The sequence below is a fragment of the Leucoraja erinacea genome, chromosome 2, assembly GCF_028641065.1.
Source record: "Leucoraja erinacea ecotype New England chromosome 2, Leri_hhj_1, whole genome shotgun sequence".
NCBI lineage: Eukaryota > Metazoa > Chordata > Chondrichthyes > Rajiformes > Rajidae > Leucoraja > Leucoraja erinaceus.
In genome coordinates, this window is record NC_073378.1 from 19,738,110 (window position 1) to 19,752,705 (window position 14,596).

At 47.9% G+C, this 14,596-nt stretch overlaps 1 protein-coding gene across 2 annotated transcripts in view; it reads left to right on the plus strand.

Moving 5' to 3' along the window:
* Positions 1–14,596, plus strand: part of c2h10orf67 (chromosome 2 C10orf67 homolog) — a 132,578-nt gene that overhangs the window by 8,512 nt on the left and 109,470 nt on the right. For both annotated transcript variants that reach the window (XM_055652437.1, XM_055652445.1), the window contains exon 4: positions 10,428–10,502. In XM_055652437.1, coding sequence (XP_055508412.1) covers positions 10,428–10,502 — 75 coding nt within the window. The remainder of the gene's footprint in view (positions 1–10,427; positions 10,503–14,596) is intronic.

The following is a 14,596-nucleotide window of genomic DNA, read 5'->3' on the forward strand; positions in this document are numbered from 1 at the left end:
AACCTGCCTCCACCACCTTCACTGGAAGCTCATTCCACACAGCTACCACTCTCTGAGTAAAGAAGTTCCCCCTCATGTTACCCCTAAACTTCAGTCCCTTAATTCTCATGTCATGTCCCCTTGTTTGAATCTTCCCTACTCTCAGTGGGAAAAGCTTTTCCACGTCAACTCTGTCTATCCCTCTCATCATTTTAAAAACCTCTATCAAGTCCCCCCTTAACCATATAACAATATAATCATATAACAATTACAGCACGGACTGCACTGGATACGGAAACAGGCCATCTCGGCCCTACATGTCCATGCCGAACAAATTTTTTTTTTCCCCTTAGTCCCACCTGCCTGCACTCGTACCATAACCCTCCATTCCCTTCTCATCCATATGCCTATCCAATTTATTTTTAAATGATACCAATGAACCTGCCTCCACCACTTCCACTTGGGAGCTCATTCCACACCGCCACCACTCTCTGCGTAAAGAAGTTTCCCCTCATATTACCCCTAAACTTCTGTCCCTTAATTCAAACCTTCTGCGCTCCAAAGAATAAAGCCCTAACTTGTTCAACCTTTCTCTGTAACTTAGTTGCTGAAACCCAGGCAACATTCTAGTAAATCTCCTCTGTACTCTCTCTATTTTGTTGACATCCTTCCTATAATTAGGCGACCAAAATTGTACACCATACTCCAGAATTGGCCTCACCAATGCCTTGTACAATTTTAACATTACATCCCAACTTCTATACTCAATGCTCTGATTTATAAAGGCCAGCACACCAAAAGCTTTCTTTACCACCCTATCTACATGAGATTCCACTTTCAGGGAACTGTGCACAGTTATTCCCAGATCCCTCTGTTCACCTACATTCTTCAATTCCCTACCATTTACCATGTACCATTTATCTGTCTAAATGTTTATTAAATTTTATGTTAGTACCTGCCTCTACTACCTCCACTGGCAGCTCATTCCATATACCAACAACCCTATGTATAAAACAAAAATTACTCCTCAGGTCCCTATTAAATCTTCCCCCCCCCCCCCCCCCCCCCCCCCCCCCCCCCCCCCCCCCCCCCCCCCCCCCCCCCCCTCACCTTAAAACGATGTCCACTTGTTCTTGATTTCCCTACTTCGGGAAAGAGTGTGTGTTTACTTAATCTATTCATCTCACAATTTTCTACACTTCTATAAGATCACCCCTTATCCCCGTGCAGTCCAAGGAATAGAGTACTATCCTGCTCAACTGCTCCCTATTGCTCAGGTACTTGAGACCAGACAACATCCTCGGAAATCTACTCTGCACTCTTTCCAGCTTGACAACATCTTTCCTAAAACTGAACACAATAAACGTGACCTCATCAACGTCTTGTATGACTACAACATAACCCCCCCCCCCCCCCTCCAACTTCTATACTCAATACTCTGACTGCTAAAGGCCAAAATGCCAAAAACCCTTTTCACCACCCTATCTACCTGATTTATAAATCTCAGCCAGGGAAACTGCAATTTCCTCTCTAGCTTCCCACAGTATCCTAATACTGAATAATCAAATTCCAATAGTCTGTTGATTAGTTGACTAGTTCAATTACTTAGTAACATAAATGGGGTAATGAATGTTTTGAAATAATATTTCTTGAGCTAATATTATTAATTGGTGTCATAAAATTGAGATTGCAAGATGCAGTTTCTGTAGCAATGGAGATCATTTTCCAATACTCTATAGATTCAGGATCAGTTCCTGTGGATTGAAGGGTAGCTAATGTTATCCCACGTTTTAAGAAAGGCGAGAGAGAGATAACAGGGAATTATAGACCAGTTAACCTGACATCAGTGGTGGGGAAGATGCTGGAGTCAATCATAAAAGATGAAATAGCGGCACATTTGGATAGTAGTAACAGGATTGGTCCGAGTCAGCATGGAATTACAGCATAGATTTCATGCTTGAATAATCTTGTGGAATTTTTTGAGGATGTAACTAGGTAAAATGGACAAGTGAGAGCCAGTGGATGAAGTCAGGGCCGGCCTTAGGAGGTGCAGGGCACAATTGGGAACAATTTTGGTGAGCCTCAGGTTCCCAGCCAAGGTCTGTAGAATCATAGATATACAAATAAAGTCTATTATAGACTTTATATCTCTATGGTAGAATGGAAAGTAATAGAATAGAATAGAATGCCTTTTATTCGGTCATTCAAACAGCTTGGTTTGAACGAAATTTCATTCCTACCGTTTAACATTACAAAAAAAACCAAGACCCACACATAACACAATTTACATAACAAACATCCATCACAGTGAATCTCCAACACCTCCTCACTGTGCTTGAAGGCAAAAAGTCTTATCTCTTCCCATTGTTCTTCTCCTGCGGTCCAGCAGTCCAACTGCAGCGTCGAGGCGACTGCGGCTCACGATGTTAAAGCCCCCGGCGGGCGATGGTAAGTTCCGTGGCCATTTAAGCTGCGCTGGGCGATGTTAGGCCCCGCTCCGAGTCATTTAACCCCGCGATTCCAGCGGCAGAAGTTGCCGTTGCAGGAGTTCCGAAAAGCGGTCTCCCACCAGGGATCTGCGAGCTCCCGATGTTCCTGTCCACCGGGCCTGCAGCCGGAGCCTCCGAAGCTCCGAAGTCGGGTCGCAGCCGCGCACCGCCACAGCTCTCCCCGCTCCGAAGTCGGCCAGCTCCGTGATGGCGAGTCCGCAGGCTCAGCGACTGGAGCCCTCACGTTGGTTCCGGTTGGTTTATAAGGCCGCTGGCTCCACCAGGGTTCTCGCTTAACTTTTTTTCCCTGTTGCCAGCCGGGCAACCTAGGCAGCTTTTTAGGTTGCCAAATGACAGTTTAGGTAATCATTTAAGATGGCTTGCATGACGCGTGCGATAATGTGCTCGGACGAAGTGCGTAGTTACCAGTCGGAATTATACTCAAAGAAGCATTCACATATTATTTCTGCATCAAATAAAGTCACAAACTAAACATATTCACCAATCAAGACATGATATATCCCACAATGGCATGCATCAAAATTATAAGACCGTATCTCAACTCTTTTTACACATTGCAATTAATGCAATTTCTATTAGTTCTTTCCACTTCCAAACAAAATGTGGTTGGATTATTCAGCGTATGATTAACCTGTGTCAATAAATCCTGGACCATGGTAACATATATGCGTACGTATAGTTGTGAATGGTGCTCATTAAATAACTACAGTACTGATACTCCATATTAAGAGCATTGATTTGGCGTTAAAATGAATTCTGTAATAACGTGTCAACGGCAGCAGTGACAATCAAACACTGCGGTTTTAATGTTCCACGTGTTCACAATTTAATTAATCCATCTTTATGGATGAAAACAAATAATAACATTGGGAATTAAAACACATTTGATTGCATTCGGTTATCAAACATAGTCAATGTTCGCGCTGAAGACATTCCCAGGACAATAGGGTCAAGGAGGGGTGTGTGTGTGAATCAGTGCAGGGTGGATAGATGGGGGGGTGGGGGGGGGGGGGGGGGGGGGGGGGTTAGAAGGCAGTTGGTGCAGAATGGATGGATTGAGGCAGGTGAATTAGTATGTGTTGGTTGGAGTAGGTAAAATTGTGCGGGGAGAGCATGGGGGATGTCAGTGGTGTTGAATGGGGGGGTTCAGTACGGGATGGATGGGGGTAGACAAAAGTGCTGGAGAAACTCAGTGGGTGAGGCAGCATCTATGGAGCGAAGGAAATAGGCAACGTTTCCGGTCGAGACCCTTCCTCAGACTGTTCCCCCCATTCTTCTTGAATGGGAGGGTCAGTACAGGATGGATGGGGGTGGGGGGAGATCAGCGCAGGATGAAGGGTGGGGGTATCAGTACAGTATGGATCCGAGGGTCTGTGCAGGATGAATGGGAGATCGCTACAGGATGAATGATGGGAAGGTGCAGGATAAATGGAGGGTGGGTCAGTACAGGATGAATGTGTGGATTAGTACAGGATGGATGGGGGATCAGTACAGGATGGATGGAGGAGAACTGCAGGATGGATGGGAAAGGGGTAGGTACAGGGTGAATTGGGGAACCAGTGTAGGATGGATGGGGGGGTGGCAGGAGAATCAATTTGAGGTGGATAGGGTGATCAGCGCAGGATGAATAGATGGAGGGGGATGTAGATGGGGAGGGGAGCACAGGGGATGTCAGTGAGGACTGAATAGAGGTGGGAATGGGGATTGTGTGGGATGGAGAGAGGGGTCCCAGGATATGAGGGGTGGAGGGGGGCGTGAGAGAGAGAGAGAGCTGCGAGGTATGGAGGAAGGAGGGTCAGCGCTCCTCGGACAACATCGCCCGCTGCCTTGGCCGTTGGGATCTCCTCGCCACCGCCTCCCTCCTCCGCCAGCCAACAGCAAGGTGCAGGGCTGAGCGGTGCAGCTCAAAGATCCCATAGCTATAGGATCTTTGGTGCAGCTGCTTCAGAAGCATCGGAACGAATGACGGGTCCCGCACAGCGGCTCCATCTCCTCCTCCTCCCGCACCCCGCCCACCCTGATAGCAGGCAACGGCCGCTACCAGGGCGGGCGGGGGGGCGGGAGGAGGAGGAGATGGAGCCGCTGTTCGGGGCCCATCATTCGCTCCCTTCCTCACCCCACACCTAGTATCTTTCCCACGCAATACAGCCGTCACCGCCGACACAAAACGTTGCGTTCCTTTTCTCCAGAGATGCTGCCTGACCTGCGGAGTTACTCCAGTTTTTTGTGTCTATCTTCGGTACAAACCAGTATCTGGTTGCCAAGCCGGGCAAAATGACTCGGTGTTCAGGTTGCCCGGCGGCGCTTTGAGTGGTCAGTGGTACCCGGGCAACCGTTAATTTTGAGCCCTGTCCATGATGTTAGGCCCAACGACATCGGAGACCCGACAGGGAAAAAGTGGGTCCACGTACAGGGAAGAGATTAAACGGTTTCCGCCACCCACCCCCCACATATACACAGCTAAAAAATAATTAAAACTAAAATCAAAAACATACATTTAATGAGACAAAAATTAAAAAAAAGACAGACGGACTGCAGTCGAGCCGCTGCCATTAGGCGCCGCCACACTACAGCCAAGGTCTAATCAAAATGTGCGCTTAAAAAGTGCCTGCGAGTTAATGGACCAAACAGATGTAAGCTACATTTTAATATAAAATTGCATACATGTAAGCCTACAAGTAACAAACAAAATGTGTAGATAACCTTTGAGAAGTACATAGTTACAATACCACTTGTTTTAGTGAATGTGAAATGAAAAAAAAAATAATTAACTAGATCGAGGCAAACCAATAACTATTGGCGAAAACCAGTCCAGGCATTAAATTTTGGGCTTCAGCCCCATCCTACCCTTCGGGCTTCTACCCCATCCTAACTTAGTTGTGCGTGTGTTAGTTATCTGTGTGTTATGTGTGTGGGAGGGAAGGAGAGAAGGACGGAGGGAGAGAAAGGAGGAAGGAGAGAAGGGGGTGAGGAAAGTAGAGAAAGAAGAGAGGGAGGGAAGGAGAGAAAGAAGGGAGGGAGGGAAGGAGAGAAGGGAAAACAGAGAGGGGAGGGAGAGAAGGGAGGGAGGGAAGGAGAGAAAGGAGGGAAGGAAGAGGAGGGAGGGAGAGGGCTGGCGGCGGGAGCGGATGCCTGTCTGCCAACCACTTCTCTATCCATGTCAGCACTCTACCCCCAATACCATGTGCCCTAATTTTGCTCACTAATCTCCTATGTGGGACCTTATCAAATGCTGGGACCTTATCAATGAGCGTTGTGAGTCTGTGGAATTCTCTGTCTCAGAGGACAGTGGAGGCCATTTCTCTGGATACTTTCAAGAGAGAGCTAGATAGGGCTCTTAAAGATAGCAGAGTCAGGGGATATGGGGAGAAGTTAGGAACAGGGTGCTGATTGTTGATGATCACATTGAATGGCAGCAGGGGCGGAAAACCCAGGGAGGGGGGGCAGAGGGGACACGTCAGGATCGGTCCCGGCTGGGTCTCCGGCGCTGTCTCAATTGCCCCCCCACGGGTGGCCAGAGAGGTCGGCAGCAAAGATCGTCCACTATAGGATCTTTGGTCGGGAGTCAGACGGGCGCGGTGCCCCCAGGTGCGGTGCCCCCAGGCCCACAGCCAGCGCAGAGAAGCAGCGCTAAACCCAGATCAATTCTGCCTGGCCCACCAGGTGAGCCTACAGCCCTTCCTGGATTTGCGGGAAGTATGGACAGCGCGGAGAAGCAGCGCTGGTATCCCGTCAGTACAGACAGGGCTGTAGTTAACCCGGTGAGACAGGCAGAGTTGATCTGCATTTAGCGCTGGATTGAGCCTCCGAAGCCTCGCGCGTGTGTGTGTGCGCGTGAGTGTGCGCAAGCGTGCGTGGCCGCCAAAAAATCGTGTCCCCCGGTCCCCTCCGTGTTTTGATAGCGGGTTCCGCTCTTGAATGGCAGTGTTGACTCAAAGGGTCAAATGGCCTGCTCCTGCACCTATTGTCTATTGTCCAAGTTCAAGTTAAAATTGGTACAGTGAGATTTGAGTTACTGTTGATTTGTCTATTTGCAAAGTCCAACTTTGACATTGATTTTTAATTCTACAACGTTAGATAACTTGATTTCTCTATCTGTCAGTCAACTATCTCTGATAGAGGCTCAGTTTAAATTGGAGGACATGCCTAGCCTGACTGCTAGGCGTGTTTTCCTGCTCTGCCTTTCCCAACTACAACATTCTTTTTTCTATGTACTTTTGTCTGCATTCTCACGCTTAACTGCTATTCAACTGCTCTTAAATGCCTTTACAGGTCATCCTCAATGTCACCCTGCTTTTATCCTTTCACAGTCATTCCACTCACCACCCTCTCTGCAGCTCCCAGAAGTCTTTTTACATGGTCACTACAATGAAGCTGGGTTTTGCGCTGCTTCTCTGCGCTGGCTATGGGCCTGGTGGTACAGTTCCTGTCTGACTCCCGACCAAAGGCTCCCGACCTCTCTGGCCACCTGTGGCGGGGGGGGGTGCCGGAGAGCCGGGGATCGATCCTGGCTGAGGATGAGGCGCAGGTCTGTGCCACGTCTCCCTCCTCCAATCACCGCTCTCTATCCTCAGTTCCACCCCCCTCCCCCTTACACCTCTCTCCTCCAATGATCGCGCTGAATCATCATGTCCCGCCCCCATTGCCTGCTGACCGATGTCTCTCTTGTCCAATCGGCGCCCTCGATCATCTGTCCCACTACCACTGTCTCGCGGAAAGCGGAGATTTCACCGGGTTTTAAAATCCGCATGGCCGTCCGAAGGGGGGGTGCCGTCCGAAGGGTGCGACCGCACCCCCCTTTCCCCCCCCCCCCCGCCCCCTCCCCGTAGTGAGAAAAAATCATTTTTCTTCTTAACTTTTTAGTCATAAAATGATGCAGTGTGGAAACAGGCCCTTCAGCCCAACTTGCCCACACCGACCAACGTGTCCCATCGAAACTAGTGCCACACACGCGTTTGGTCCATATCCATCTAAATCTGCCCTATCCGTGTACGTGTCCAAATGTCTCTTAAACATTAGGATAGTCCCAGCCTTAACTACCTCCTCTGGCAGCTCGTTACATACACCCAACACCCTTTGTGTGAAAAAGCTACCTCTCAAATTCCTGTTAATTTCTGAAATATTGGTCATAAATATTGGAGCAGGGAGATTCTCCTGCAGTTGTACAGGGTCTTGGTGAGACCACACCTCGAGTATTGCGTACAGTTTTGGTCTCCAAATCTGAGGAAGGACATTATTGCCATAGAGGGAGTGCAGAGAAGGTTCACCAGACTGATTCCTGGGATGTCAGGACTGTCTTATGAAGAAAGACTGGATAGACTTGGTTTATACTCTCTAGAATTTAGGAGATTGAGAGGGGATCTTATAGAAACTTACAAAATTCTTAAGGGGTTGGACAGGCTAGATGCAGGAAGATTGTTCCCGATGTTGGGGAAGTCCAGGACAAGGGGTCACAGCTTAAGGATAAGGGGGAAATCCTTTTAAAACCGAGATGAGAAGAACTTTTTTCACACAGAGAGTGGTGAATCTCTGGAACTCTCTGCCACAGAGGGTAGTTGAGGCCAGTTCTTTGGCTATATTTAAGAGGGAGTTAGATGTGGCCCTTGTGGCTAAGGGGATCAGGGGCTATGGAGAGAAGGCAGGTACGGGATACGGATTTGGATGATCAGCCATGATCATATTGAATGGCGGTGCAGGCTCGAAGGGCCTAATGGCCTACTCCTGCACCTAATTTCTATGTTTCTAAATTTGGTGCAAAAATGCTCCAAAATAAGGCTCAGAATGCATCAGAGAGCATCTAAAACCCCAGAGCTTCCAGGACCCTTAAGCGGGCCCTGGACCCTGACATCGAGGGACTTCATGCTTCACGCTCGTGATGTGCGCAGCACGCACACTATTTCACATTACATTTTTTGTAATCCTGTCATGACACCCCCCTTTTTGGAAAGCTTCGTATGGGCCTGATCCGGATTACAAAAACTTGGGGGGGGTGTCCCCCACCTCTCAAAACAGAGGGGGGACGTGTGTCCCCTGGCCCCCCCGGGTTTTCCGCCCCTGGAATTGCGGCCTTATAGCACCAGAGACCAGGGTTCAATCCTGATTGCAGGTGTTGACTGTACTGACATTGTACGTTCTCCCTGTGATCTCTTGGGTTTTCTCCGGGTGCTCCGGTTTCCACCCACACTTCAAAGACGCACAGGTTTATAGGTTAATTGGCTGCGATAAGTCTTACAATTGTCTCTAGATTCAGATTCAGATTCAATTTTAATTGTCATTGTCAGTGTACAGTACAGAGACAACAAAATGCATTTAGCATCTCCCTGGAAGAGCGACATAGCAAATGATTTGAATAAATAATAATAAGTGTCCGGGGGGGGGTGGTGATTGGCAGTCACCGAGGTACGTTGTTGAGTAGAGTGACAGCCGCCGGAAAGAAGCTGTTCCTCGACCTGCTGGTTCGGCAACGGAGAGACCTGTAGCGCCTCCCGGATGGTAGGAGGGTAAACAGTCCATGGTTGGGGTGAGAGCAGTCCTTGGCGATGCTGAGCGCCCTCCGCAGGCAGCGCTTGCTTTGGACAGACTCAATGGAGGGGAGCGAGGAACCGGTGATGCGTTGGGCAATTTTCACCACCCTCTGCAATGCCTTCCGGTCGGAGACAGCAGTTGCCATACCATACTGTGATGCAATTGGTAAGGATGCTCTCGATGGTGCAGCGGTAGAAGTTCACCAGGATCTGAGGAGACAGATGGACGTTCTTCAGTCTCCTCAGGAAGAAGAGACGCTGATGAGCCTTCTTGATCAGAGTAGAGGTATTGTGGGTCCAAGAGAGGTCATCGGAGATGTTGACTCCCAGGAACCTGAAGCTAGAAACATGTTCCACCTCCGTCCCGTTAATGTGGATGGGGGTGTGCATGCCGCCTCTGGACTTCCTGAAATCTACAATGAGCTCCTTGGTCTTCTTGGAGTTAAGGGCCGGGTTGTTGTCAGCGCACCATGCTGATAAGTGCTGGACCTCCTCCCTGTAGGCCAGCTCATCGTTGTTGCTGATGAGGCCAATCACCGTTGTATCATCTGCATACTTGATGATAGTGTTAGTACCATGTACAGGTGTGCAGTCATAGGTGAAGAGGGAGTAGAGGAGGGGGCTCAGCACACAGCCCTGTGGAACGCCCGTGTTCAGGGTGAGGGTTGAAGAGGTGTGCTTGTCTAACCTCACAGACTGGGGTCTGTTGGTTAGAAAGTCCAGTATCCAGTTGCAGAGGGAGGGGTCGATGCCCAGGTTACCGAGTTTGGTGATCAGTTTTGATGGTATAATGGTGTTGAATGCTGAGCTGTAATCGATGAACAGCATTCTTATGTAAGTGTCTCTGTTGTCGAGGTGGGAGAGGGCGGAGTGAAGTGCCGTTGAGATGGCATCCTCCGTACTCCTGTTCTTGCGGTAGGCAAACTTTAGTGTGTACGCTAGTGTTAATGTATGGGGTGATCACTGGTCGGAGCAGACTCGGTGGACCGAAGGGCCTATTTCCGTGCTGTATCATACTAAATCTTAAAATTAAAATCAACCCTTAGATACCCATATTTAGCTCTAATACTTTGTAGAACAATTTTAAAACTATAAATCCTAACACTTCTTGTCACTGCAGGGTAAATAGTATACTACTGAATTTTAGTAAATACTAATATATATATATAAATGGTCTTGCTTTGGTAATAAATTGTCTGCTTCTGCAGGTGATATTTCCATAGCTGGTATAAATATGTGTGGGTTGGTTGTGTGTATTGATATTTTGTTCTGAAAATTTTTAAACGGACGTGGGAAAAAAAATCTGTACTCATACTTGATCTTTGTGTATCATTAAGGCTAGATTACAGTCTTTGACATCATCCTTTGTATGATAGCTGAATTTCATTGCAGTAAACTGTTTTAATTGTTTCAGAGAATTGATATCCTTCGCAATAGTTTCAGACAACAACTTACGAACGCAATGTCAAAAATCAATGCTGAATACAAGGTTAGCATTATTGAATCTTCATATTTACCTTAAAGAAAAATAGTCCAGGATATGTGTTTTTATATGTGCTTCATTTAAAGTCATTGTGGGCAGGGAAAAGATGGATCGTCCGTTCGACAAATCTTTCTGAAGTTTTTTAACTTTCTCTTTTACACTGATGTGCTCAACTCCCCTGTCATTGAGATCGGGAATATTTGAAGAGCCTGCTTCTCCAGTCATTGAAATACAATTCATGACTAGACGCAGCATGACTATACAGCTATACAACATGACTAGGTAATCCTTGTTCGAGGAGTACCATGGCCCTATCCCCAAATTCCACCTCTGCTACATTGACAACAGCATTGGTGCAACCTCCTGCACCCATGCAGATCTCACTGACTTCATCCACTAACTTCCATCCAGCACTCAAATTACTTGGGCCATTTCCGACATCTCTCTACCGTTTCTAGACCTCACTATCTCCATCGCAGGTAACAGACTACTGACCGACATCTACTACAAACCCACTGACTCTCATGGCTATCTGGACTACACTTCTTCCCACCCTGCTCCCTGTAAGGACTCTATCCCCTATGCCCAATTCCTCCATCTACGCCGCATCTGCACTCAGGATGAGGTGTTCCAAACCAGGGCATTAGAGATGTCCTCATTCTTTAGGGAACGGGGGTTCCCCTCTTCGACTATAGATGAGGCTCTCACCAGGGTCTCTTCTACATCCATAGCTCCGCTCTCATTCCCCATCCCCCCCAAATCGTAACAAGGACAGAGTCCCCCTTGTCCTCACCTTCCACCCTACCAGCCATCACATACAACAGATAATCCTCCGACATTTTTGCCACCTCCAATGGGATCCCACCACTAGTCACATCTTCCCATCTCCTCCCCTTTCGGCTTTCCGCAGAGACCGCTCCCTCCGTAACTCCCTGGTCAATTCGTCCCTTCCCACCCAAACCACCCCTCCCCTGGTACTTTCCCTTGCAACCACAGGAAATGCTACACTTGTCGCTTTACCTACCCCCTCGACTCCATCCAAGGAACCAAGCAGTCTTTCCAGGTGAGGCAGAGGTTCACCTGCACCTCCTCCAACCTCATCTATTGCATCCGCTGCTCTAGGTGTCAACCGCTCTACATCAGTGAGACCAAGCATAGGCTTGGCGATCGCTTCGCCCAACACCTCTGCACAGTTCGCATTAACCAACCTGATCTCCCCGTGGCTCAGCACTTCAACTCCCCCCTCCCATTCCGTATCTGACCTTTCTGTTCTTGGCGTCCTCCATGGCCAGAGTGAGTCCCATCACAAATTGGAGGAGCAGCACCTCATATATCGCTTGGGTAGTTTACACCCCAGCGGTATCAAGAACGGAACTCGCTATCAGAACATGGAGGGGACGGGGACACACAATGTTTTAGCGGCCACGCATGCATGCGCACACTCACACACATAAAACACACACGCGCATGCACGCAGCTTCGGAAGTTCAATCCAGCGCTAAATGCAGCTCGACACTGCCTGTCTCACCGGGTTAACTACAGCCCTGCCTGGACTGATGGGACACCAGCGCTGCCCATATTTGCCGCAAGTCCAGGCCGGGCTGTAAACTCACCTGGCGGGCGGGACAGGCAGATTTAGCTGGGTTTAGCGCTGCTTCTCTGCGCTGGCCCGTCTGACTGCTGACCAAAGATCCTAGATCCTATAGCGGAGGATATTTGCTGCCGACCTCTCTGGCCACCAGCGGGGGGTGGGGGTGGGGGGGGATAATCGGGAAGGGACGGGACAAAACAGCCCGGAGACCGTGCCGGGATCATCCTAGCAGGTCTGTGCCACTTCTCCCTCCTCCAATCACCGCGCTGAATCATGTCCCGCCCCCATTGCCTGCCACCCGACATGTCTCTCCTCCAATCGGCGCCCTCGATCACCGGATTTAAAAATCCGAATTACAAAAACTTGGGGGGGGTTTGTCCCCCACCTCTCAAAACATGGACCTGACCCCCCCGGGTTTTCTTCCCCTGAGCGGTATGAACATTGACTTCTCCAATTTCAGGTAGTCCTTGCTTTCTCTCTCCTTTTCCTCCCCTTCCCAGCTCTCCCGCAGCCCATTGCCTCCACCTCTTCCTTTCTTTTTCCCGCCCTCACCCACCCCCACATCAGTCTGAAGAAGGGTCTTGACCTGAAACATCATCTATTCCTTCGCTGCATAGATGCTGCCTCACCCGCTGAGTTTCTCCAGCATTTTTGTCTACCTTCGATTTTTCCAGCATTTGCAGTTCTTTCTTAAGTACAACTTAGATCTGGTTGTTAATTGTGAGATCAATTAGCTCCGCCAATTACATACTGTTGTTTGGCATGCAAGTAGTCCTGTCTTGTAGAAAACCAGGTTGATTCCCCATTCTGAGGTATGCCCAGTGTTGCTCCTCGCATGCCCTCTTGTACTCCTTATTGAACCAGGGTTGATCCTCTGATTTGATGGTGACGGTTGCACAACCATGTGGTTGCAGATTGTGGTATTGTACAATTCTGCTGCTGTGATGGCCCGTAGCACTTCATGGATGCCCAGTTCTCATCTCCTAGATCTGTTCACAGTCTGCTCCATTTAGCATGATAGCAGCGCCACACAATACGATGACAATGAAGTTGGGATTTTGATACTGTCATGGACAAACGCATCTTCAACAGGCAAATTGGGGAGGACAAGGTCAAGTTTTTCCCTCTTGTTGATTCCTCACCACCGGCTGCAGACCAAATCTAGCAGCAATATTCTTTAACACTCAGCCAGCTTGATTGGATCCAATATGGGTTTCGTACTCAATGTTGAGAGCTCCCAGGGAAGTTTCCTCCCAGCTATACACTATCTATCAGTGTACTAACTTTAATCTATCTTAGACCCTAAAATGATTTAAATGAGCACAACAGAGATGATTTAATATGAATGGTATACTTGTATCTCAGCAAAAAAAAATGTTACATTTACATGAGAATTTTAGAATGTACAGAAATGCTGGTTTAATGTTAATTTAAAAAATATTGGTATTGGTTTATTATTGTCATGTGTACTGATATAAAATTACAAACTTTGTTTTGTGTGCTAACCAAACAGATCATACATATATGAGTACAATAGGTATGCAAAAAGGAAACAGTGCCAAATATAGTATTACAGCTACCAGGAATAAGCACTTTTTTTAAATGCAAGGACCGTAATGAGGTAGCATGGAAGATTGGGAATACATTCTTACTATATGAGAGCTGCATTTCAAAGTCTGAAAATAGCAGAGAAGAAACTTAGCAGAGAATAAATAGTGCCAGTGCTATGCTTTCTTGGTAGCATTATCAATGTGGTTGGATCAAGTCAAAATGTTGGTGATATTTACACCGACAAACTTAAAGCTCTCGATCACCTCCACTTCAGCATCATTGATGTAGAGTGGGACATGTCATCCACTCCGCTTCCTGAAATCTATGACCAGATCTTTTATTTTACTGACATTGAAGAAGAAATTGGTGTCTTGGTACCATGGCCAGGGAAGATGATGATGGATAGACATAAAATGCTGGAGTAACTCAGCGGGACAGGCAGCATCTCTGGAGTGAAGGAATGGGTGACGTTTAGGGTCGGGACCCTGTCTATAATCAGAAAAAAAATCAGGAGAAATGTCCTTGGAGTAGAATTAAGGTCCTTGGCAGTATGTAACATTTAAAAACAAAAGGTACACGGTATTGGGGGCAGTATTGATTTTATGTAGTAACATTTAAAAGGTGCAGGAGGAGGTCGGCCCTTCACGGTCATTGCGATTGGGGGTTCACCCGTGCCTGCCTTGTATTGATTCCATGTGGACTCTCTCTCTTAGATCTAACTGGCTGGCCTCCACTGCCCTCTGTGGCAGGGAATTCCACAAATTCACAACTCTCTGGGTGAAAAAGTTGATTCTCACCTCAGTCTTAAATGGCCTCCCCTTTATTCTAAGACTGTGGCCCTTTTCAGAATGGCAGGCAGTGACTAGTGGGGTACGGCAAGGCTCAGTGCTGGGACCCCAGCTATTTACAATATATATTAATGAGTAGGAGTTACTCCCAATATAGCAATATTGAGAAA